This window comes from Miniopterus schreibersii (genome assembly GCF_964146895.1).
Source record: "Miniopterus schreibersii genome assembly, chromosome: X".
NCBI lineage: Eukaryota > Metazoa > Chordata > Mammalia > Chiroptera > Miniopteridae > Miniopterus > Miniopterus schreibersii.
The window spans coordinates 103385415-103413251 of record NC_138104.1 but is presented as its reverse complement, the minus strand read 5'-3'; the positions used below and the strand labels follow the sequence as shown (position 1 = coordinate 103413251).

General features: G+C 39.6%; 1 protein-coding gene across 6 annotated transcripts in view; it reads right to left on the bottom strand.

Moving 5' to 3' along the window:
- Window positions 1–27837, bottom strand: part of MID1 (midline 1) — a 532380-nt gene that overhangs the window by 36287 nt on the left and 468256 nt on the right. For all 6 annotated transcript variants that reach the window (XM_081124834.1, XM_081124835.1, XM_081124833.1 and 3 more), the window contains one exon: window positions 19633–19728. In XM_081124834.1, the coding sequence (XP_080980960.1) occupies window positions 19633–19728 (96 nt within the window). The remainder of the gene's footprint in view (window positions 1–19632; window positions 19729–27837) is intronic.

Genomic DNA, 27837 nt, shown 5'->3' with positions numbered 1-27837 from the left:
ACTCTAGCATATCTCAAGGAGGAGACCTGGCCCAGTCATTAATTAAGCCCTTTTGATTTGGGATACTTTATTTAACTGAAGTAATTTCATGCACTATGAATGAGATAAGCTGGAAATAGGGTCAGGAGCTCAGGATAAAAAGCCATCAGTGGCTGTTCACAGAAATCATGTCCCGTTTCTGAGGCCAGGATTCCTTGACTTTTATTCCTGATCATTATAAGACACAGCAGAGAGACTACTCAAGACATCGTCTTATCGAGAAGACGACGGTCACTGGCCATTTGCACCAGACCACCAGATCCTGTTCTATGTCCGATTAGCACACAGACATATTTGATGAATGTTTAATAACAAAGAAAATATTAAAAATGCATTGATGGACAAGTACAGAAAGTGGAACTTGTGCTAATATTTCAAGGAAGTTAATCATTATGCTCAATTTCCCTTACTTATTACTTTTATGTCATCATTTTTACTTCTCCTTGAGGCTTCTCACATAAATTTACATATCTATGGAAACATTTACTTGACCTCAAATTTAATTTAATAGCTGACTACAACTGAGCTGTGATAAGGATGGTATCACATTGAAACCATGGGCACATCATGATGGCAAAAGCAAAATTTCTGGGAAGTAGCACCCTACACTTGAAAAATATCTCCTAGAATGAGCCCTAAGAACCATGTCGTACTTGAGCATTCAACCAAGGTAAATCTAATAGGATGCAAGCTCCATAAGGGCAGGGACCTTCGGTTGCTTTATTAAATGAGGCATCTATCCCAAGCACCTGGCACCACATCTGGCACAGAATAGGCATTAAAAAACTATTTGTTGAATGAACGGTTACTGAAAATGACCTTCCAAAAAGAAACAAGGTAAAATACAATGAAGCAAGTCGCTGTCATGATATATTGCAAGCACTCAATATGCAGGTATTAGATTTATTAGTTTTCTAGGACTGTGTAGACATAAAATTATGTCCTAAGGATTTTTTAATGGGGGGGGGGGGGAAGGCAGGACATTGACTTTCTTTTACAGCCTTATTGAAATATATTTCACATATCATAAAATTCATCCATTTATAAGGTGTATAGTTTTGTGGTTTTTAGTATATTCAGTTGTACAATCTAATTTTAGAACATTTTTTACAGTCTCCAAAGAAATCCCAAACCCATTTGCAAAAACTCCACATTCTAACTACCCACCCCTTCAGGCTTTATGGAACCACTAATCTACATTGTCTCTTGATGGATTTGACTGTTTTGGCCATTTCAGGTAAATGGAATCAAACAATGTGATTTTTTTTGGTCTGGCTTATTCGCTTAACATGTTTTCAAGATTCTTCCATGTTGTAGCATTTGTCAGTACTTCATTCCTTTTTATGCCAAATAATATTCCATTTTAGGGCTATACCACATTTTATTTGTCCATTTTTACTACATGGACCTTTGAGTTATTTCTATTTTTTTGGTTACTATAAATACTATTCTATGAACATTCATGTATAAATCTGTGTGTACATATGTATTCATTCTTCTTGGGTATAGGAGTGGAATTACTGGGTCACATGTCAACTCTATGCTTAACTTGAGGAACTGCCAAACTGTTTTCCAAAGTGGCTGCATCATATTATATTGCAACAAGAAATATTGTCTTTTTAAAAAATTCATCCTAGTGGGTATGGAATGGTATCTCATTGTGATTTTGATTTGCATTTTCCTGATGGCTAGTGATGTTGAGCACCTATTCATGTGCTTACTGGCCATTCATATATCTAATTTGGAAATATGATTATTCAGATCCTTCGCTCACTTTGTAATTGGGTCACTTGTCTTCTAATTATTGAATTGTATGATTTCTTTATATATTCATCAAGTCCCTTACCAGCTATGTGACTTGCAAATATTCTCTCCCATTTTGTGGGTTGTCTTTTCATTTTCTTGTTGGTGTTCTTTGAAGCATGAAAGTTTTTATTTTGATTAAGTCCAATTTAAAATTTTTTCTATTGTCATTTGTGCTTTTAGTGTTGTAGCTAAGAAACCTAATCCAAGGTCATGGAGATTTACTCCTGTTCTCCTCTCAAAGTTTCTCTCTTACATTTAGGTCTATGAGCCATTTTGAATTAACTTTTGTGTGTGATGTGAAGTAGGCGTCCAACTCCATTCTTTTACTTATGAATATCCAGGGGTCTAAGCACTGTTTATTGAAAAGACTGTTCTTTCCTCCATTGAAGTGCCTTAGCACTTCTGTCATAAGTCAGTTGACTATATTGTGAGGTCCTCAGGTTTTGATATTGTTCTAACATATCCTGTGTTTAAAGATATTCTGGTTTTGACTAAGCCTGAAGAGACCTCGCTAGTAATCCTAGAGTAAGTGCCATGAAATGTGTGGAGTACTAGCTCTACTCATATGATGATATTAGGAAAGGAATATCTCCATTTCTAAGTTTCCTGTTTTGTAAAATGAGGTAATATCTGCTCTTTCAGCCAGTAGGATTATTGTGGTGAATACATGAAATAATATGTGGGGAAATATTAACATTATGAAGCTATGGACAAATTTGAGATAGTATTGTCTGCACTGAGCAGTAGTTTTGTTAATAGACTATGATTTGGTTTGGGAACCATTTTACTCTCCAGATCACTGGGATCTGGGTTACTCTATGGAGGAAAACTGTCCCAGCTGCCATCGTAACATGGGTTCAATTTAATCTGAATTCTGACTATTCAGTGTTTACAATGGATAGGTTTGTTTTACAATAAAACATGGACTGAGATCTACTTTGTTGAGCCAAATATGTTTTGAGAAAACTCATACCACAACCACCATTGCCTGAAATTATAAATTCCCAGAAATTTAGAAACATGATCTGTTCATTTTAGGCCAACTATTTTCCTTAGATCTTTCAAAGAATATGGATTTGACTCTCCTTTTGAAACAAGGAAAGTTGAATCTCTTTTTCTACTTTGATGAAGCTTCCAAATTTTGTAACTCTAGCATTCTTATATTCCAAAAGGTACAATAAAATAAGTTGAACGCTATCCTATATTTCTCAAATTCTTCTACTACAAAGTTTTCCACAGTTTTGGTGTTTCATATAGCACTTTAAAAAAGTTACTGATTTGGTTGGACTTCATTTCTTAAATGGGCTATTAATTCAAACATGGCAGGGTTTATTGGTTACTTGCAGTGTGTTCAGGTGTTTCTAGTTCCAAGGTTTGGTTTGAAAGCTGGCAACCCCTGGTTATGACTTTAGCTTTCATTTGATTCACATTTTCTGATTCAGAAATCACGAAGGCTGATGGAAATACATTGAGTAGGGCCAACCTAAGGATGCAAGAAACGATCTCAAAACCTACTTTCATAGACCTATACTTCCACTTTTGTGTCTTGTCTCCTTGGTCCTTAACCTGAAGACAAGAGTGGAAATAATTAGGAATGCTGGCCAGTGGTAGGTGAGTGACTATTGTATGCCACCTCTGGACAACAGTGGAAATGGGGCCCTTATCCTTTAGAGCCCTTGACATCATTGGACAAAATATAGCTTAAAATTGAGCCCTTTCCCCATTCCAGGCTCTCCCGTGTTACTCTTATTCTCATTTCAGTGATACTCATTCACTTTCACCGCATCCTGTTTTGGCCTCAGCCATGTGCGAAGCATGTTTCTCCACATCTGGAGTTACAGCTTCCTTTCTCATCTGGAAATGCATCATTTTCTCCCCATCATTGTCTTCTAATCCATAGGACTAACTTCATCTCTTTACAAAATGCCCTAAATTAATTCTTCTAATGTTATATCCCATCTCAATTCTTTCAGAATTTATTTCTCCTTTCAGGAGTTATGATGATGTCTCTTAAAAGGCCCTAACACCTTTTTGAGGCAGCAAGCAGCATAGCTGATGTCGTGCAAGCTCAGGTCATGATACTCTTACAGAACACTTGCGGCTTTCACTTTGAAAGAGCTACATCCAATTATTAATTCCTTCATCTATCCATTCTAATAACAGCAACTGGGTTCTCACAGTGTATCAGACAGCATTCCAAGTACTGGGCATGCAGTGAGGTCCAAGAGAGACCAAGTTCTCACTATCACAGAGTTTACATATAAGCATAGAGAAACAGGCTGAACAATTTAATCAATAAATAAAAATTTCAAATCATGTCACGTATAAAGGAAATTAAAGAGGGTAATGTACCCTGTTAATGAATATGGCTGAGAGTAGGATCCTTTTTACTGGTGGTCACACAAAAATCCTCTGACCAGTCTACCAGGAGATGAAAGGAACCAGCCAAAAGATGTGAAAAAGGTATTTGCAGGCACTCACGACTCTGCTTTTTTTTTCTTTTTTATTGAATTTATTGGGGTGACATTGGTTAATAAAACCATACAGTTTCCAGTGTACAACTCAATAACCCATCAGCTGCACACTGCATCATGTGTTCACCACCCAAAGTCAAGTCTCTTTCCAGCACCGGTTACCTCCTTTTTGCCCTCTTCTTCCTCCCTCCCTCCCCTTCCCCTCTGGTAATCACCATATTGTTGTCTGTTCCTGCTTTTCTTTTCTTAATCCCTTCACCCTTTTCACCCCCCCTCTCCCCTCTGACAGCTGTCAGTCTGTTCTCTACCTACGAGTCTGTTTCTATTTTGTTAGTTTATTTTGTCCTTTAGATTCCACATATAAGTGAAGTCATATGGTGTTTGTCTTTCTCTGCCTGGCTTATTTCACTTAGCATAGTACACTCCAGGTCCATCCATGCTGTTGCAAAGGGTAATATTTCCTTCTGTTTTATGACCAAGTAGTATTCCATTGTGTACATGTGACTCTGCTTTGAACAGGCTCTGATTTAACTCACAAATCATACGGTCTGTCCTCATTATTTGCAGATTCTGTATTTGCAGATTTTTCAACATGCTAAAATTTAAAATTTAATTTAACCCCCGAATCAATACTTGTGGCCTTTTCACATCCATTTGCTGATATTCCCAGAGCATGGAAAGATCTGAGTCACTCTACTAGCACCCAGCTTAAATCAAACAAGGGCACTCGGCCTTCTTGTTTCAGCTCTTGTGTGACCACAGGATGGAGACACAGGGCCAGTGCAGTGCAAGAAGCTCTGCTCTCGGGCCAGCGGGATGGGGTTTGAGTCCCAGCTCTGACATCTGTTAGTGAGGCAGCCTCAGGCAAGCCACTTAACAGTTCAGAACTTCTGTTTCTCTTTTATAAAACAAGAAAATAGAAACTACCAGGATGACTTGTTTTTTGGATTTAGGATTATAATCTACGTGAGAGGTGTGTGTGTGTGTGTGTGTGTGCGCGCGCGCACGTGCACGCACGCATATTTCCCTTAAGAGCAATGGTTCAGTGTTAGCCAATTCAGTGCTCCTGGCAACTTTATAGAACATAAGTACCGTGAATAATGAGAATCGATTGTATTTACCTACTACCTAGTGTGTCCACAATAGTTATAAGTATTTGGGGGGCAGGAAAGGTAGAAATGGAAGGGAAATTATGCAAGTAAGAAACAGAAGAACAGTCTCCTGTTAGCCAGTAGGGACTGGTTCACCCACTGCCTCCTATTCCTATGGGGATTTTGCTGCTTCTCTTTGACAGACTGACTTTCTGATCCTGTTACAGCCTAATGAAAGATAAATTAGATAGTCGAATAATGAAGTGAGCATGGAAGGTCAAGACTCATGTCCGACTTTCTTAGCCCTGAGATCTCATTCAGCACTGAGGGCCACTCAGCCTCGTTAACACTCATATCAGACACCAATAATCAGCTGCGGTCCTGCGTAAGTTGCCACTGGGTACACAGCTTATCTGCCTTTTCTAGAAATGCAGTTACACGTGCTTATTCCTCAGATTAATTAATGATAACACGAATGGGTTGGCTATTTCCTCCAGGGCAGTTTGTTAGCAATGGCCAGTAGAGTCCCACTGCTAAGCTTTAAGGTATAATAGCGTTTTACAGTATTTCACAGAAGGGGTGGGGTGAAGCAGACCATTTATTATTTTGTTCTTGTCATATATGTATAAACATTAAAGGGATTTAATTACATACACACACTAAAAATTGGACTACGTGTCTGTGAAATGTTCTTTAGCAGTCTGTAAACAGTTTCTAAGTAGTTCGAAAAACTTGCTCTTTTCATTTGACTTGTATTTAACTGCAAAATGGTACGTTCAGGGCAGAGTATAAACATCATTAGATTTCAGACATGTGTGGCCTTAACATCTTTAGAAATATTTTATGGAACTCTAAGGAGGAAACATCAATGGGGGGAAATATCTGGCTACTTATTAACATGCATTTTAGAAATCCTCATTAGCTCATTTTGTTAGAATGAGTTAGCCATCTCTAGATTTTCAGAATAAAACCTTTTAATTCTTCTTGTGAGAAGGATATGCTGACTTGATAGATCACTTCCTATTCATTCACAGATGCAAACACTGGAGTGAGCCTAGGAGAAGATAATCCCGATGTGTTAGAGAAAGGAAATTTTATTTCAGGGAGTTGAAGAAAGAGGGGTGCTGGCATTGCACAATTCCAAAGGCCAACATTCACTTCGAATCCTCCAGAATGGTGCCCCTTGACCTGTGCAGCCCAGTAGAGCCCCCTACCACATTGGCCCAACATTAGTTCACTCTTGAAATTATACGATCAAACTGCAACCGCTCTGGATTAAGACTCCAAACCTTGCTATCCTTGAAATCACTATCAACAGTGGGGGTTTAAAAAGTCTACTTTATAAATTGGCCTAAAATCTCTTCTCACGGCAAAAGCAATGCTATACCATGATTCAAATTAAGGTGACCTTGAGAAAGGTTAAAATTCTTTTTTATCTGATTCTATGTTGATGTTATTGTTTAAATTCAACAGCACTTTTCTCTATTAATAAGAATATGTAATTTTCATTCTGCATACAAATATAAAGGGGTTACTGTTATTATATTTTAACGACACTCTTATTTCATATTGTCATAAGTCTATAACAATTCCATCATGCTCAAGAAAACAAACACTGGGGGACTTCATTCCACTCTGCCCAGGGCAACTGAAACACACATGAGTTGCAGATAAGCTAAACACTTGGCCAGGAAGGAGAGGGGACAGGGAAAACCTGTATTTTAGTGGGCTCTAGGCCCTGTGGTGGACCGCTGACCAAGTGCAAAGAGAAACATGAGGATCTGAGGGTGCTTTGGGTTTTATTGCCAAAGGCAGCTGTGATGAACATTCCAGACCCTGGGGTAGAAGTGAGACAGAGCTGCCAGAAGGAACAATGAAAGGGACTCTAATACTTGAGTTTGTATATAAAACTGAGCCAAGCAGAAATGAGTAAGAGCAGGCTGTATTACTGTAATTCATCTAATATGTTTATATGTAATCTTCACCCTGAAACTCTCTCACACCAAAGTCACATATTTGTGGACCTAGCTCAAGTAGACGAGGGTGAGAAGAGTGGCTAAGTTCCCAGGGTCCCTGTCTTTGGAGGAGAAGCCGAAGTAGAGGACCATATATATGTAATTTTAACCCTCACCCGAGGATATTTTTTCCATTGACTTTTAGAGAGAGTGGAAGGGAGGGAGGGAGAGGGGCGAAGAGAGAGAAACATCAGTGTGAGAGACACGTTGATGTTACGTGCCATGACCGGGAATTGAACCTGTGACCTAAACCCCGTGACCTTTCAGTGCGCAGGCTGACACTCTAACCACTGAGCAACACCGGCCAAGGCTAGGACAATATTTTTAAATATTTAATATGTAAATTTCATATTGAAAAATTTGGACTAAAACTTTTAAAGCCTAAGAAAGGCTTTTCAGAAAAATAAAAACAGAATCCCTTCATAAAGTGCTTTTGGTGGGAAATAGCAGGAGTGGAGACATGGAAAGAAGCTACATGTACTCCAGCCTTTATCGCAGGGTGGCATGCTGGAAATTTTACATATTGATTAACTACCCAGACAGGGTTTTGCTCTATTTCTGCTATGAGAACAAAATATAGTTCCCAGGAACCTCATGGTAAGTCCCCTTTTCTTGAGGTTTCTAAGATTATGAAGCTTGAATGTTGGATAAGGAGTGAGATGCTATTAAATATTGCAACACACTGTGGTGAGCTGGGCAATAAGTCTTCTTATAAATGAAATGCAACTGTAACAATATGATAAAACTGTCCCACCAGAATGCCACTGCTAATGCCTATGATTTTGAAGCTTCACACATGAAATTTTTCTCCTAAGAGTAGCATACACAACATGCCCATCCAAGCTGTGGTTGATGTTGCTAATTTTTCAGTAAAACAAAATCGTCAAACAAGGCGAAAAAATTTAGTGTGAACAGGGCTAGAAAAGGCAGTAGCTCAGAACTCAGGGTCCTGAAGAAGTCTTCCTTAGATTGAATGCCAGGTCTTCCTTACTTACTGTTGTAAGTCCTTGGGCATTTGCCTAAACTATCCATTTCTCAATTTCCTCATCTGCTTAATGAAGAAAATACCAACTGTTACCTGGTAGACCAGGTGTTCCCCCAGGGGACATTTGCAATGGCTGGAGACATTTTTAGTTGTCACAACTGGGGGTAGAGAGGAGGGGAGGGAAGGCTGTGCTTCTACCATCTAGTGGGTAGAGGCCAGAGATGCTGCTAAACATCCAACAATGCTCAGAACAGCCCACCACACCAGAGAATTATCCAGCCAGTGTGGCCTAAATGTCACAAGTGCTGAGGTAGAGAAACCCTGTAGTGGACTGTGGTGAGAACTAAATGAATTAGTACATAAAACACCACTGAAAAATGTTTCCCCACATAGTAATTACTCAAGAAACTCTAACTATCACTATTGCTAATAAACTCTGTTTATTTGGAATATCCATATAGAATCAACATGGTAGGTTCTAGGACCCGTCAGCTTGTGTTGATTACCTGGAGACTTGCCAAAACAATGGCTTTGCAAGATATAACATGAGGACTAACTGTGTGGACCATGTGGTCTCTCTTGTAACTGCTCAGTGCCACTGTTGTAGTAAGAAAGCAGCCATTGACAATATATAATCAAATGGGTGTGGCTGTGTTCCAAAAACTTTATTTACAAAAACAAGTGATGAGTCAGATTTGGCTTTAGGGGCACAGTTTACCAACCTCTAGCACAGAGCAAAAGATTATGGACTTTGCAGTCAAAAAGCTGCAGGTTTGAAAAATGTGTTGAATTTCTGTGAGAATGTTTCCTTATTTGCATACTTTCCATGGAAATGTCTGTAAGCTATCTGGCACATAGTAGGTGCTTGATAAATTTTCGTTTTCTTTCTTCAAGGCATGAACAGTTGCAATTACTGCATTCATTGGGTTTCAATTTGAAAATGAAAATATACTTGCAGTACGGTTTTTACTTTCCCTGTGATGTCCTGCTGACTTCTGTCAGTTGTAATAAATGCTGCTCTTCCCAGGATGTTTTTCTGACTACACTGAACTGACTTCAATCTTGCATTTTTGGCATTAATGCCACAGATTTTTCTTTTTTTGTTTAATGGTAACTGTTCAAAGCAGTTCCATAGAACCAGCAGAATGGAAGGTGTTGCTCATAATTCATTCAAAAACAAAAAAACCCTCCCTTCCTTTCTCTCATTAATTACACACGTTATAAAACAAATGCTTCACACCCTTCCGTTTGGGTTGGGCACACAGAAAAAAATTAACCTGTCATGGGCACTTGTCTCTATGAAGTCTTTTTCATAAAGTTCCCAAAAAGTGATACTTTCAAGTAATTTTCAACAAATGTATTTGGCAAAAATTAGCTTTTAGACATTGTGGTCAGAGCTAAAAAAACAAAACAAAACACCCCAAAAGATCACTCACAGGAGAGGATAGTTAAATGAGTGCCCAGGAGGATGGATGTGATGTGATATGATGTGTTTCAGGGAAGGGAAGTCATTTCTAATGGAAAGAGGAAACTTCTATCCCACGACCTTCCATTACTCATTTTCAGTGTTACATGCCATTTCTCATTAAGTAGCGTTCCTTTTAGTTGTTTGCCATGATTCCTGAATAGAGATGTACTGGAAAAATACAAAGTTGAGCTCCTATTCAGGCTTCAGTTACTCAAGTATAGATGCCATCTGCTCCCCTGCAAAGTTGTGAAGAATGAGGACTGGATCCCTGCTCTTTGCAGTGAGGGAAACATATTTGATTAAGTCATAAATAAAGCTTGCACTTGGAAGTACAACTGGAAAATGTGAAGCTCTGTTTCTGTCTTTCTGATGCACCCACAAGTGATATCTATGAAACATCTCGCCTCGTTGTCACACTAAGATACCAGCTGCTGGTAGACTGATTTTTAAATATCTTAAGTTGCCTAGTGTTTAATATTCACACTTATTCAAATACAGTGAAAGAGAGGAGAGTTTAGGGAAATTAAACACTTGAGCTATGGTTACGCTGGGGAAAAAGGGGTTTGTGCTATCGTGCCGTTTTAGAGGAGGTCTGCGGATTCTGTTCTCGAAGCAGGGCATGAAACTAGGCTGGAAGCACAAGTTGTTGCCAGGAAACACCAGTAGGGGGCGGGGAGTGAGATAAGGAAAGGCCTTCCCAGGACCACTGTGGGCACCTGGAAATGAATCCCGATGGGTAACCTGGGGAAACAGTGCAGAACACTCCAGCTGCTGGGGAGGAAGAGCAGGACTTAGCTAATATCCCTCATCAATGGCTGCTTAAAGGCTGCTGGCAGTGGATGAGCAAAAAGCCCCCAGCCAGAGTCTTAGTGGTTTGCAGCTAGAAGCTCTCAGGCCAGAGGACTTAGAAGACTGGTGAGTGCTCCATGGGCCTGGCACTGACAGCTACAGACAGGAGCGCTTCTGTTACAGGGACTTCAATAGGGACGTTTCTTAAGGAGGGCTGTCGTGGATGTCCGAGGGCACAGGGGTCCCATTTGTCCAGTTTGTTCTATAGCAGTGATTTTCAACCTTTTTCATCTCGTGGCACACATGAACTAATTACTAAAATTCTATGGCACACCAAAAAAAATATATTTTGCCAATCTGACCAAAAAAATAGGTATAATTTTGATTCATTCACACCAGATGGCTATTGTTGTGTTGGCTGTTGTCATTTTTTTTTAACAGTCTAAAAGATTGCATGACTAAATAGGTATTGCATGTTTTAAAAATTCTTGCGGCACACCAGTTGAAAGTCGCTGTTCTATAGTTCCAATGACTTAGGACTAATTGTGGGGCTGAATGGAGTTGGCATTTAACAGTGCTTTCTAGCCTAACCTTGGTCATTCTTGACTTCGGGGCCACAATCTACCTACAAACATTCATTTGCAACTGACCATAAATGGGTCTAAATCTGAGCAGTGGCAGGCAAAGTTGCCTGGAAAAGAAAACACACGGAATCTATTCCGTTAGACTAAAATAACCTTTGTTTATCTAGAGGCCCTTCACTTTTCCATCATTTCAACTCACCGTGGAATTACTGTCTTTCTAAAACAATGCTTTCCAGCTTTAATCTACAATAGGTATAATTTCTGCAGTAAAACTGAATTATAAAAACCTGAGTTAGGGATTACTCCATTATCTGAAAGGTCAACTATATTTCTATATACAAACCTGACAGATGTTGCCTTCTCACCTCCCTACCTGGGAAACAGAATGCTCCTTTTACGACTGTCAGGATTGGGGATGGTGGGGACGGCATCCTGCCAGGTAATGGAAACACTGCTTGCTTTAATTTTATTACTAAGAACAAAGCCTTCTTGTTGTTTAATAGAACCTTTAAAAGCCAGCCTCATGGGCATAGTTCTAATTTTTCTGAGACCACAAACAAGAGGAATTCTTTAAGGCCATTTCATGAAAAACAGAAGGGAAAAAATACTTTATTCTGCAAAAATTAAAGCAATCCTTTGTTTAAGTAGCCAGAGCCTGACTCCAGGTTAGCACTGGCATTTGTTCTCTAGGCATTTGCTGGCACTGTTTCCCCAGGCTCCCATTCTTTCGTTAAGATTAGCTCGAGGCTATATCAGAGATATGGAAAAACCCACTTTCCTTTAGGATTTCATCCCTTTGGCATCATCATTTTCAGATAACATGCTAAAAGAAGAAACATTTTGCACCAAAGAGAAACAAGCCAACCCTCTCCCCTTGCAAACCCTATTTGTAACACTGGGAACCACACACATTTCCATTCAGTGCTTATTATTCAAGCAGTGAACTAAACTTTCAATGCAGCCCCTGCTTCTCAATGTCAAGTTTGACTTCTTTCTCAGCTTAAAATGTAGGTGGCTAAGGCTACTGGTCTCCAGAGCTCTTTGCAACAGTCTTCGTAGTTAAGGAATTACAGTCAGAGGAAATGAGGGTGCTCTGATCCCTCCGTGAATGAGGAGGTTGTGACCGGTGTCCAAGGGACAATACACAAAGCAACCCTATGGACTTGTTGAGTGCCCACAATGGGCAAAGCACCACACTAGGACTTGTATGTCAATTTTACCTCAATTGAAAAAAATCTTTACGGGAACTTAATCATCTCATTTATAGTTGAAATTGATTGTTTAATGGACTAGAGTCTGTTTAACTTGAGTTAATCAAACATTGACTTAAGGACTCCTGAGAGTGATTATTCTTGGTTTTATAAAATTCTTTAAATTTATGAGTGGAATAATGAGATTCATAATTTGAACTTAAAAGCTTAAGGAAAACTACACAGTGATTTGCTGATATAGATGCAGTCCTTGGGCCGGAATCCTCATTGTCTTTAAGTGCATGGCTATTCCCTCTGCTAGCTGGCTGGACTCCTTGGGAAGCAGGACAGTAGCTTACTTTTCCTAGTATCTCTTGCATTTAGCACACAGCACATGCTTATTAATGAGATATAAAATAGTTCTATCACCCCAGAAAGTACCCTCAAGCTCCTCTTCCAGTCAATTCTCACCTAATCTAAATAAAAATCATTATTCAGATTTTTATCACCAAATTCCTGCAACATTTTAAATTGCATTTATAAATGTAACATATTCAATTTATTTTATAAGTTCTTGAAATGCCCAACGGGGTAAAAATAAAACCCTAACGAGGTAAACCTCCCCAAGTCCTTAAGTAGCTCTTAGAAATCTAATAAATTAAACTTACAAATGTAGTGAAACTCAAGCTCTCTTGAACATTACAATTTTGAATTGAAACAAAGTGTTTTATGCTTACAACATAAAATCACAGGTCTAAAATAAATTATATGTTTCTGATTGGAATCTCAAAGCTAATCTGTCAAGTTTCTTTAATATGTCATAGTCTCTTAAATGCTACAAACCCTTAAAATACAAACGTATGTTTTAGTCTTAAATTGTTACACAAAATATTGATTCTCTGGATATTATTTAGGTCTTCATCTTTAAACATAATTCTGAAACCTCTTGGTAAGGAAGAACAAAAGAACTTTATTTCCTAAAGGAAGCAAACTGATCATCTTAAAGAAATCAAGGTTACCAGGTCAAGGATTAATCACCAAAGATTTAAAAATAATTCACAAGACCTGAAGGCTCACTGGTTCTACTGGTACCACAGCTGCATACTCATTGGGCCCCTGTTATGGTGGGTTGGACGGTGTTTCCAATTCCCCAGCATGTGGTATTGTTTCTTGCCATGAGAAATAACCTTTTAATCATCTCTTTCAACTCTAGCAGCCAGCTTGAGTAGCTGACATTCAATTGCTTTACTATTTGATTGGATTCAGTTTGCTTCTTTACTGGCTAATTCTTATTGTCTCTTGCTTCAAATCACATTCCTCTGGTCATCTGAATAACATTTACCTCCCAAAGGCTATTAAGAGAATTAAATCAGGAAGTGATAGGAGCTAGGTCATTATTGTTTTTTGTGCATATTTGCAGAAGTCCTAACACTTTTGCTATCAATACACTACAGGCTATACCTTGTTGTGGACCTATAAGCACTCGATAGAGTCATCATCTCCTCACAACACCTACAAGGATGGACAAGGAACCATCTTTCCAATCTATGGCTTCCTTGAACTTCATCACAGCCTGATATGGAGCTTGCCTAGTTAGAGAGTTAGGCTACTATGATAGTTTTCATCACCTCATGTATATGCTCTTGATGTTATATCTAGTGAAAATACTTTTAAAAACATAGTAAAACCTCTATTATAAATTCCTACGCTGGGAAGTTACCTCACTTGATTGTAAAAACCTTTATTTGTGCTGCTCCTCACTGAAAGGCCTTTGCATTCATTCAGGGGTAGCCTCAGGCTTTTTAAATAGCTGAATTGAAAATTTCATCTCTCTGTTTCAAACAAAAATAACCAGTGCTACAATTATGCTCTTGTTAATGAACATTTTATATGCATGACTCAATTATTTTGCTGGGGAATTTCAAAATTAGAACAAAGCTCTTCAGTTTTCACTAAGCATTCAGCAATTAAAAATAGAAGCCAATTGAATGAAGGTAAAAGATGATGTGTCCCGTTTCTCTCAGAATTGGTAACTAAGATCATTTTAGCTTGATTATCATAAAAAGCAATTTTATATTCATTTACTGAGAAAAAGAATTTAAGAACCAGAAACTAAAGAGATTGGTTAACAAAATGGTGCATGGTTGGGATCATGCTTGTCTCTGAATAGCATTCATAGGGGCAAAAATGGGACCCAATCTTCTACCTGATAGTCACCTTCTCACCTGGGATTATTCCTCTTGTACCTCTCTGACTCTCTCAACTGGATCCACCCAACTAACCATAATCTCATGTGAAAGCTGAGTTAGAACTACAATGGCCATTTTTAAAACAACCTGTTCTTATTATTCTTTATATCGTGCCAGAAACATCATCCCTGCTGCTCTAGTCAAGCATCTAAATACTTCAAGGCAAGGAAGTTGTGTGTGGAACAGTGTAAGGGTGATGTGATAAAGAATTCTTGTACTATGTGAAGAAACCACATTAAAATACATCACTAAAACCATATCTTCTCTCTTCATTCCTATTGCTCATCCACTGGGCCCCCAATTAAGGCTGATTATTTCACATCTGAGCATTAGCCTTGGAAATCTGCATTACTAAATTCAAATATGTCAGGGGGACTGTCTTCAGAGGCACATACATGCGATAATACTCCAACCCGAGCCACCTGGTAGAATTCTGAATATGACACAATAGTCATTCCATCCAAAATGGACAGATTAGCAGATAGTGAAAGGTTGGATCATGTTTTTGGGAAAAGTTTCAAAGCTGAAACTTGGGAATGTTATTTTGAAAGTAAGACTAAACTAACTTAGCCTTATATTCATGCATTCATCCATTCATTCATTCATAGATTAATTTCTTATTCAAAAATACTGGAAGACTTTCTACTGATGTCTTCTCATTATTTCTCATGAATATAATTAAGAGAAGGTAACAGGTCCCAACATCCTTTATAAGTCAATTTTTTTTTTAAGACAAGAGCACCGAATCTAAGGAGAGACATTGAAGTATGTGCTACAGATTACTTTAATAAACAGTAAATTTCATTTCCCCTGGGCAAAGCTAAATTTGTTTCATGAATTGTCAATTTTAGCAACTTTGGAGTAAACTGGATACACAGCCCTTTTACACATGCAGGAGGCAAAACATGAATTTTCTCCAGAGACGATGAATTTCTGTGCAGCTGAGAGTTCTTTTTCTCCTTTGTCTTGGGAATCATAAGACTTGACCTTGGGAGATCAGCCTTTATCACAGTGGCTCATCACAACCTAGTTTCTGGGTGCCATCATATTTGCACCACTGCATTATCATTATCCCAGAGCTGTTTACATGGAGAGCCATGGATGACTGTGTATTGATGTAGCTTAGTGAGGCCTAGAATCTGACTCAAATTACACCTTGAGAGCTTTCTCACAAGGGTTCAGATGGTGTAGGAATCTAACCCTTATCTGCAAGTGAAAATGGATTACGACTTTGGATATTCAAGTTGGCTCCTAGCAAGATACACATCATCCAAGATCAGACACCTGTCCACAAGACACAAACAGCATATCTGGTGTTCAGATGCTGGTCCGAATCCAATGGATCTAGATGAAGCAATTGCCAAGGTTTCCAGAGAGAGAAAGTGCTTTAACATAAAATTGCACAACAAAATTGAACATGGAAGTTCATCTTCCCAGCGATTTCCCCCCTTATTTCAAAGTGTACAACTGAATGCCTTTAGGGCTTAGTGAATGCCTGAAAAAGTCTTTTAGAGACCTCATCTGTTTTCCCAAGTCAATTTTCACCATTTCTTACAAGGCACTATAACACATCACCATCTTCCCTTTCAATTTAGAGAGGTCAACATCTGAACAAAAATCAAATTAAATGGCACTTAATTTACCTACAAGAAATTTGTCATTCCACATGTCACCTAGCACTGGAAAAACTCAGAGAAAGCCAATAAGAGAGCAAGATTTCTATTAAAATTTAAAAAATAGTTTAAAAATTTAGTGTGAAAACAATAGAAAAAGGAATTTTTTAAAAAAAGTTATTACAAACAAGGCAAAAAAGGCAAAGGGGCCAATGCCAGGACTTTGATGGGATGCTGGTTTAGAGGACAACTTTCCAGGTTGAGCCTGGGCAAGGACGGTGAGGTCAGGTAAGCCTTTATCATCTCCAAACTACTATGACATTTATCACCCTTTTGTAGTTTTTCTTTATCATCTCTGTGGATTTAGTCACTGGCCACCAGTAATTCCCAAAATGAACATCTATTGTGTGCCCAGGTGTTGTATTCCCTGTGAAAGAAATTGGTTCTCAGAATGTGTGAAGAATTTGGTACACATCAGTGATTCTAAGTATTTGCTTAACTAATGAAGTAGGTCCTCTGATTTTTAAAAGAAAAGGATGAGATGATGAAGAGAAAACATGCATATCTGACCTAGAAATGTTAAGTTTTACAGCTGACCCAAATTTTAATCGCTTCCCATAGGCTTGTCCTACACCCCATATATAACTGACTTCAAACTCATCTCAGTGGAATTTTCTATTGTATTTCTCTCCTGAAGAAAACAAAACCCAGTGCCTAAAAATCCAGCAGGTTTTCGAATCTTAGCTGCCCGACCGCACAAACGTTTCTTGGGCGTGTAGCTGACGCTGCTCTTTCGATGCCTCTACCTCCTAAGCTGACCTGGCCTCCATACCCTCCATACTCTACTTTTAAAAAGATTTGATGCTTACTATCAAAACAACTATTTCATTTGCTTATTCTATTTAAAAACAAGTTATAAAAACAATGGGGATGGGGGAGACCTTCAAACTCTTTTCATTTTAAAGAAAAGCAGAGTGAATCCCAGGAAGGAGGTGTGGACTTATAAGGATGTGGCATTTCCTCAGGATTCCGTGGGAACTCATTGATTTCATTTACAACAATTGAGAGTTGCCTCTGAGCTTTGAGTTTTTTAGCTCCAGCTGGCATGGGGATTATTTTCCTGAGGAGAACTTGGACTAAAACACAAGGACACCTTCAGGAAGAGGAAAAGGAAGAAATACAGTCTAGGAACATGGGATGTGAACCAGGAAATTCTTTTCCACTATGCCGATTCAAAAGGCTATCATGCTGGTGCTTAAAAATGCCACTAACCTGTTGGAGTTTAGTAGTGTTGTGATGTTTTCCCTTGGACATGTGATCATTTTGCACCAAGATATCCACATTATTTTCCCAATAACCAAAAATATTTCCTGAAAAGTTAGGGATGCTGATTGTAACTGTGAAAGTTACACAGGTCCTTGTGTTCTTTGAACCCTCACTAACACTTCAAGATCAAATAAAGTTCAAACTTAGAAGCAATAATAAAGTCCATCCAGCTCTCATCTCTCCAAAGCCAGTTTCTACTTATACCACCCCCCAACACATCTTCTGTTTCTATAGAATGAACTACTTGCTTTGTCATTTCATTATTATGTGAGAATTAGATGCTCAATTTTTTGAAAATTATACTTTGAGAATATTAATAATTATGACTAAGGGAACATGTAAAAATAGCTACTGCTAGTACCATACTTTTTCTACTCATAATTAAGTTTCTTTAATTTTTATCTAGAATAAATTTTCCAAATACCAAATTTACTCACCCACAAACATTTATTTCTATTCCAAAGGATGTATACAGAAACAACAGTGAAAGGAATGGATATTCTGTAGTCCTTGTCCAGAATAACTTCTAATAGCTTGTATGTGTCTATTTGCAAGTCTGCTACAATCAATTCAGTAATAGCTTTATTTTAAAAGCTTATTTCTCAACTAAATCTCTAATCTTTTGAAATAAAAATGAGATCTGCTTATAAATTTCTTGAATGACACATCTATCTTTCATTTGAAATTGTTGAACATTATAGAATGTAATTTTATATGTTAGGATGAATAGCATTTTGTAAATTCAAGCCATACTAATATATTGCATTAGGAACAAGACAGTTGTTCTGAAATGACTACAGACCATAATGGAAACCAGACACTAGTGCTTTAAGAAGGAACTAGCTAAAACTGAATGAAATAATCACCCAACCCATAAAGCATTTGTAAGATTTCCCCATAAAACACAGGTAACTTTTTTTACTGAAGAGAAATAATTCTTTCTTATTGTACTAAACATCAAATGCCATCACATCATAAAAATAAGATATAACACTGGGGTAACTCCATTTTGTTCATCCATCTAGTCCTATAATACATATTCACTTTACCCTACAATAATGAAAGCATTATGCTTGTTCACTATTATTTACAATGTTGTTTAATCAACAAGGCTCAAAGTGTTCCCTGGAGAGATTCTTGCCAAAAGCAAATCCATCTAAGCAGAGGGTCAGAAAGATCTGAGTTCTGCAACTTGCCCTTGCTGTCACTGCTGCCTACACACTCTTGACTTAATCCCAACAAGCCACAATTGTGGTCAATTTCATGGAAACATATCTGACAACCAAGATGCATTTAATACACACCTGTAGTGTGCTGAATTGCGTTCCCCCAAAGATATGCCCAAGGTACAATGCCTGGTATTTGTGAATATGACCGTATTTGGAAACAGGGTACTCAAGTTAAAGTGAGTTCGTACTGGAGTAGGGTGGTCCCTAATCCAATGACTAGTGTCCTTGTAAGAAGGATATTTGAACACAGATACAGAGACACACAGGGAGAAGGCCATGTGATGAAAGAAGCAGAGATTAGACTGCTGCAGCTACAAGAACCACTAGAAAGTGGGAAGAGGCAGGAAGGATCCTCCCCTAGGGCCTTTAGAGGGGGTGCGGCCAGGCCTTCAGACTGTGGGATAAATTTCTGTTGTTTTATGCCATCCAAGTTGGTGGTAATCTGTTACAGCAGCCAATACAGTGCCTTTTAAACAGTGCCTTTTCTTGGCTGATCTTTATAAGGTTGATTAGAATCTACAATATTAGGAATGTTAAGTAAAATAAAGAGGGATCAGGGAATGCTGTGATGGGAGCAGGGGGCAGGACAAAGCAGTTGATGGGAAGAGAGTCTTTGAGGTTCTAGTTCCTTCCAATTTCATCCATCTTATAGATTTAGCTTCTGCAAAAGATCTAATTTTAAGAAGATTCCAGTTTTAAAAATATAAAGGTTGAGGGTATAAAAACCGTGGTCTAGGAGTTTTCATATGAAACACACTACACAGAGCTACTCACCTCAACATGTTGACAGGTTTGAATAAGTTTAGCCAAAAGGGTCTCCAGTTCCGTGTTCCTCTTAATAAGGTTGGTGAGGTTACTCTCTAAGTTTTGCTGTTCAAAAAAGAGAGGAAAAATATTATTCTGCATACTTTTAATATTTTACTATACACAAATTACTTATACTCAGGAAAACTGATATATTTTTTCAGAAACCTCAATGAGGTCTATGCAGCTTTAAGTATTTATAGATTTAAACTGAAATTTGAAAAGTCGCATTTAAAAGAACTCTTAAAAATGTTCCAATTTCATTCTTTTGGTTCCTGCTTCTTCCATTAACTCAGGAATAATTAACTGAATGATTAGTTATAGGTTATTTTTAGGTTGTGAACTAGGCAGAAGGGAGGTCATTGAATTTCTATTCCTTTATCTGAATAAGAAATGGCAATAATATAAAGAATGTATTCCCACGTCAGATCAACTACTATTGGATTTTTAGAATTTACCATCTTGTGGGCAGGCTGAGGCCAACCCGTTGGAGGAAGGTATGAATTGTCCAGCTTTTGCTGACATTATGGCCATTTTTATAGGCATTTCTAAGAAGTTTACTCACTCTTAATACCTTTTACTGTCCATGCTTTTATTTTTTGCCTATCAACCTATCAATGCCAGATCAAATTTCCTTGAATGCTGTATTTCTTAGATCACTATCCTCAAGAATCTAGAATTATTGTCTATTCCTTTAGAACATCAACTTTCAAGTTCCCCACAATGATTATTAAATCTCATTTTCAACCACAATAAACTTCTCTTCTGGGTAAGATTCATTAAAAGTTCTCCATTGCTTCTCATTCTGCATGCTATTCATTTATACCATTCATTAATTTACTTATCCATTCATACAAGTACGTAATGAGCTTCTACTATATGCCAGGCTGAGAGAGATATGGGGGAAACAGAAATAAAAATATGTCCTCCCTGTCCATAAGGAGGAGGCTAAGCAATTGGGGGAGAGATGCTGTAATCAGGGCTGCCTGGAGAAGGTTTCCAAGAGAACACAGTCTTTCCTCTGAGGCTGGAAAGATGAACAGGGAGTTTTTGGTGAGAGCGAAACATCAATTATTTGCCTCCCATCCTCGCCCTCACCGGGATCAAACCCCCACCTTTTTGGTGTATGGGACAACACTCCAACCAACTGAGCCACTCGGCCAGGCAACGTATGCTTACTAATCTGGTGTTTATCCTATTAACAAATTTTTTAAATTTCAATGATCACATTTTTCATTTCCAGTAGGTTCTTTATCACATCATCTTGTTGGATTACTTTCTGTTCATGTTCCCAGGAAGCAATTCCCACCTTCATAATTTTAAGAGAACTAACATACTTATTCTTAAGCTCTTTTGAGAAAAGGCAATTCATATTTTCCTGTGTTTGTATAACGTTTCCCAAGAATCTGATTTCATCTAGTGTCTTACAGTTTTTGTCTCACAGCTCATCTGATGTGAGCTTTGTTCCTTGTGCTGTGATTTAGGGATTGTCACAGCCCAGCTGGGTGAGATGCCCACTCTATTGCTAGGGCTTGAGGTTGTTTCCCCAGAGGGGGCATTCCCACAAGACACCCATGTGCCATAGAGGAACAGATGCTGGTTTGACTCAGTGCCTCGCCTTCCTTGAGAAAGTGGGAGGGTACCCTTTGAGCCTAGAGTGTGCATGGGGTATCCTGACCTCCAGGTGTACAGGGCGGTCTGAGGCTCCTGCCATGTACAGGATACACTCTACCATGTGTCCCCTCAGGTCCTCGCTGCCCCAGCTCATCTCTACTTCTTTTGAGCAGCCCAGCTTCAGCCTCCCTTCACCACTTTGCATTTTCTTTCACTTCTGGTCTTTGGAGACTTTCCACTTATGTTTAAGCTTGGTTATTCTTCTTTAAAATCCATTTAATAGATTTCATCTATAATTCTCATGTGTTCAGAATTCAGAGGAAGGTTTTGTGCATATTTTACCTGGACTGGAAAACCGATACAAAATCTTTAATTTTTGGCTTTGAAACACTCAAAGTGTCTCAATTATAAATATTTTAAAGCAGAAAAAAAATGATCATTTCTCAAAGGATGAGATACAACAAAAATTTGGAGAATGAACCAGACAGAGTAATTTAGGTGCAACTTAATGATTTCATGTTTGCATCAAAAAAAAAACAACACTTGCTTTCAAAGCTCTTACTAACAGCAACAACAAAAGCCAAGGTTTTCCTACTGCTTGGATTAAATGAATGGCAACCATTAGTCACTTTATGGTCAGAGACTAGAGCATAATTTTGAGGCACTCCATTATTAAATATGATTACTTTATGGTATATTTGTCAACTTCTTTTCTTATGTCAATCTTAGGGAATCCTTTTACTTTTCTTTTTGGCTGACCCTTCGGGGCAGGAAATTTCTAGGGAAACACATCATCCAACTGTTTACAGTTCAATTGTCATAGGTATGACTTTTCTAAAGCTAGTCAGAAAGAGAGCCAAATAAATATAGTCTAACACATTTAGATTTTACAAACATCTGCTTGCTTCCTCCTCCCTTGATTAAGCATACATCATGTATAAAATCTGTTTTTAATCAACTAATATATAGACGAAAGCCTGTGGTTTAAACATATTGACCTATCTAGATCCTTTGGGGTTATTCAAATTTAAATAGTACAAGTGTTACTGATGTCCGCAAAGAATTACCCAGTCAGTTAGAGGTATAATAAAGGGAAATGAAGCTGGGAGAGAGACTGTTTCCAAGAAATACCAAAGGGACTGACAACACTTTTGAAGAGAGCGTGGGTAATGGGAAGGTAACAAAATCCAGTCCTCAATGAACCATGCATCCATAAGCTTCCACTACAGGGACTTCTGTGGAGTTTTCTAGAATTTAGCTGTATTACTAACATCTTGTGTGGGGGTCAGCAGGTCCTATAACCTCTTGATTTTGACTGTGCTTTGGCAAAATAGAATACTTTTCGGCATAAGAGTCTTGGAACTAAGTGGATATAAGTATCTACTTCCCTATGGATATCTAAGGAGTACCCCCAACCCCCCCAAAAGTTTGAGTTTCCTGTTCTCACTTCAAGATCATATATTTACATCTCCTTATGGAGCTGAGCTTTGTGGATATCCAAGGAGTCAGGCATAAATGACCACCCATGTGGAGTGAGGACACTGGAATTACCATCCCAGCTGAATTCTCCTGGACAAATGACCCTTGGACTGAGTTTTCTCATCCATGATGTGTAGATAATGATAAATCTACTTATCTGTGCTATTGTTAAGATCAGAGGAGAAAATGAATACATACACCAGGGACTCCACATATGTTTGTTGAATTCATGGATTACAAGATAAAACATTCAGTTTGGTGTTAGTACCAGGCACTATAGGGCCCAACCTCATGCTTCAGGTAGTCACTGATCTCAAGCTGGCTGATGGCTCTTTGCTGCAAATAAGGATTCCTTTCAGCTCCAGGGCTTTATCTGGCCCCAGGCAGGACATGCTGGGGAGAGAACAAGGGGAGGCTGATGCCCCTGGGAGCAGCCCTCAACCAGCAACTACTGGCAGTTGGTAGATGAACAGCCCAGGTTCCTCACCTGCCAGATAGGATCAGTCTGAGTCCTGTTCCCTCAAATCTCCCAGAGAGCTCTACTGGGAGAAGCCCAGGTGCCCACAGCAAGAACCTGTTCATGAAAACACCCTCTTCCCTTCCCTTCCCTGCCCAGGTTCCCTTCTACCTGACAGATGCTTCCCAGATAATCTCCGAGTTTGAATTCTGAGTCAGGGTCTTCTTCTGGGAGAACTCAACTAAAACCTTGTTATTGACAACCTAGTCCGTTATTTTTAAGTATTCCCTCTTATGAGAAATAGCCAAATTAATAGAAGATTTTATTGCTTTTGAAAGATATATGCAAATACAAGATATTTTTTTTCTCTTTCCCCACCTTCCCTCTTTCTACCTTTTTCTACTGGTCATATATCCTTCACATTCGAGGTTCTAAACCAGAACTGTCACTAGAACTGATGTGAGCCACAAATGCAAGTCACATTTCAAATATTCTAATAGTCATCTTAAAAAATGTGAAAAGGAACAGGTAAAATTAATTTTAATAATATATTTTACCCAACTCAGTCTCCAAAATATTATTTCAACATGTGATCAATAGTTAAAAACTGATGAGCTTTTTGCATTCCTCTCTCTCTCTCTTTCTTTTTACTAAGCCTTTGGGATCTTGTGTGTGTTTTCCACATATAACACATCTCAGTTCCGTCAGCCACATCTCAACACTCAGCTGCTATATGCAGCTAATGGGTACATTATTGGACAGCAGAGCATTGGAGTCTAGAATGGGACTCAGCAAACTTTCTCTGTAAAGGGCCAGGTAATAACTATTTCAGGCTTTGTTGGCATTTGCTTTCTGTCACAACTAGTTGGTTCTCCTGCTGTCTTAGTAAGAAAGCAGCCATAGACAATATGTAAATGTTTGGCAGAGCTGTGTTCCAATAAAACTTTATTTACAAAAACCAGGCTCCTAGGCTAAGCTCCTTCCTGGGCACATGCTCTTCCTCTGGAATTCATCTGCAAAGCAGAAAATAATGCTACTACCCAGGAGAGAGCATAACAAAACCATAGTATGTATTCAGTGCCTGCTGTATACCTATCATGGCTTAGTTCCTTTCCAATATAAATCCTCAAATACTCATTATGAGGACAATTAGCATGGAAAACTGAATATTCACAGGACGGCCCTGAAATCTAATGTAGTAAATCAACGAACTAGTTAGTTCATTTAACAACTACTATAGATTGTTAAAAGAGTGCCATCTACACTTGAGGGCTTTTCTCATTGGTAGCATTGAGTCTGAACCCAAGAAGAAGGGCTTGATAGTTTACAAGCATTCTAAATACTTTGTAACTTCATCAGACCACAAGATTTCTAGGAAGGCAAATACTATATTGTTGAACAATTTTTTATAAACAGGGGTTTATATAAATAGTCTAGCAATTTTCATTGACCCCAATTCTATCTAGAACCAAAGTCAAGTTGCTCCGAGTCTTTATTTACTACCCCTTCCTTAGGTGCCCCCCAACAGTACTCTTATTCTGGGAAGGGAAAGGATGTGCTAAGGCTATTTGTTGAGAAGGGTAAGGCTTTTGTTAGTTTGTAGCTACTTGATGGAATTCAACACCCTCCTCCAGGACCGCCATTAAATAACAGGAATATAAAGCATTCAAGATCATCCTTCTAAACAAAAAGATGCAGGGAGGCAGATTTGGTTTCTTACTATTGAGCAAAAGACTGCATAAAAATCAAATTTGTGAAGACAAAGTTGAAAAACATGTGCTCCTTAAAGAATGAGGTTTCCCTGCATGCTTTATGCAGAAAGGATGATTAATTGTCCTATAATGTTTATTCTTAATGCATACACTTCTAATGCATTTTCATAGAGCCATACTCAACCTCCTTTAAGGCTGATCTGAGTTGATAATTCAATCTGTGAGGACCAATCTCAATACGAGCCTTTAGTCATGGATGTGGACACCAGCTGAGAATAGTAAATCGAACTTAACAGATGAGCTTTGTACTTCTACATACACGGATACCAAACCAAACAGCAAGGTAAGCAGACAAAAATACCCCTAATTTTAGCCTTTGGAGACCTGTACCTAAGAGTCGGGTTGCAGGGAATTAATGACTTGTCATTGAGCACTACTATTAAAATGCATGCCTGAAACAGGAGATTTCAGTAATTCCTTTCGGGTTTGTCCAGGCCTTAAAGGATGTTTGCTCTTATACCGAAGTCAATGCTTCAGAATGTCTTTAAAGTATAATATTAAGTCTGGATACCTTTCAAGGCAAACACAGGTCTGGCTTGTTTCATTCTATCATATTCACAGCGACATTCAGGAACTGTGTTTGTAGCCCTGACACCCAACACCGCCATCTAGCACGATCAGGATATGAACAATGTTGAGTGCCACAAGCCGTATATTTCCCTCTAAGAAACTTGAATCACAACCCTTAATATGAAAACACTGCCGTATTAACATTAACACATGCCACCTGCATAAAAGCATAAATTCTTTATATGTAACTAAACTCTTAAGATGTTTTAATTACATTGCAGGAGTTTAAGGCTATCTTCAGGTTCAACTCATGACAGACCACAAATACGTGTGATTTATGGTGGTTTGATTTTTTTTAATGCCTTTTTTCGTTGGCTATGATAGTTAACATTTCCAAATGCCCTGGCAATATAGGTCACCCAGGGAACTTCAAAACATAATAAAAACCCAATCTGCATACAAATTTAAGTCTAGTGTTCCATGGACTACAATTTAAAGCATTTTGATATGTGATACTGCATTTACCTTGTCAGGATTTCATATTTCTATATTAACTCTACAGAATCTGCTCCACATATTTATAAATGCTATTATCAGGAGTTCAGTGTTTATTATTCTAATCTGGTAGTCAATTATACAAAGAGAACAATTTTTAAGTACTGTTTATGGTCTAGAGGAGCTTTCAAATTTTAAGGAAGATAAATAAAATCTTAGTATAGTTATGTTCATTTAGTTATAATTTTAGCAGCTCCAATGACAACTACTAACTTACAAGTGTTAAAGATGTGAATGGTGTTTTTTGTTCACTCCCCATCCCTGGCCCTATTTCTGCCTATAATAAGAGAGGTGAGCAACTGGCCAATAAACACATTTGCTAGTTTTGAGAATCAATATTGAGAAAAGGAAGCTTAACTCTTAGGAACCTTCGAAAATCTCTAACTTAAAAATAATGATCTTCACTGCAAAGTTTATGCATGGAGAGAAATGTTTCAGAGAAAATGACTGTAACTTTCGTCACTGGAACGTACAGGAAGCATTTCCTGAGATTAGAGCACGGGTGTAAGGCCAGGAGCGTCCAACCTGGCAGCTCCCCAGCTTGCTCTCTCCATTCGGCCCTGTTCGGGTTCCTGAATTCTCAGCACCGCACTCAGGGCTGCCACGGCACATCCACCGGGACTCGAGAGAAGTGGCCAATTAGTCAGCGAGAATTGGATGGTGGGAGAGAAACAAGATGGCGGCGCGGGGCACAGCTGCCCCGCCGCCTCCCGCAACCGCATCAAAATCACAGCTAAAACCCAGAACCACCGTGACTCGGAGCCTCCTGAGATCCGGCTGCACAGAAGCCCCGCAACCAGGGAGCTGAGGCAGCACCGAGACGGGAGGAGGGGGAGACGCGGGCGGGTCGGGGCTGAATCAGAGACGCGGCCGGGCCCACACCCGGTGCCGCGGGGAAACCCGGGAGGGAATCTTGGCGGCGGGGGTTTCCCGGAGGAGCAGGGGTCCCAGCCCCACAGCAGGCCCCAGCCCAGGGCTCCAGGCCGGGAAGAGACGTCCCCACACTTCGGGCTGTGAAACCAGCGGGGACTGTCCCTGAGGGTCGCGGAGGCCGCGGGAGCCCCGGCAGCTCCTCTCAAGGGCCCGGCGCGGACTCACTCGGACGCTCCCTCTGAGCCCAGCGCCGGGCAGCAGCCTGAGAGGACCCGGGACACTCGGGGAGGGACTGACCTGCCTGAGATCCGGGCGACAGGCGGAGGGCGGCTTCCTCCCGGGCAGAAGGGCTGGCGGAGGCCATGGCTCCTGTGGCGAGTCCGCCCCGCACAGCCGGCGGGCAGGCGCCATGTTTGAGTCGCCAGCGCCTGACTCACCTTTGGCCCCGCCCCGTGATTCCCGGAGGCCCCGCCCCTCCCCGCCTGCGGCTCCTCCAGGCCATTTCCAGGGGCTTTTCTGTGCAAGTGGCCTCTCCAGCCTCATGCTTAGGACTCTCCTAAAATCTCTCAAACAAGCAGCAGCTGCCCCATGCGGCTTGATCAGCGGCCCCAGGCCTGGCACTAGCGGCAGCTGCACTGGCTCATAGCTGGGCCTCTCCTGGGCACCTCCAAGCCCAGCACAAGCAGCAGCCAACTACGGTTTGCTGAGTAGCTCACGCTGGGTGGCCCTGGGCAAGGCACTGGCACAGGCTGACTGTGCACCTCCCGGGAGGCCCCAGGGACAGTGCACCTGGTGGTCAGACTCGACCACGCTGGATTACAACCCTGCCACACCCACGAGTGACACTCAAGGGGCGCACTTGGTCAACCGCAAAGCCCCACTGAAGTAAATCCTGCTCCATGGGGGTGTCTCCGG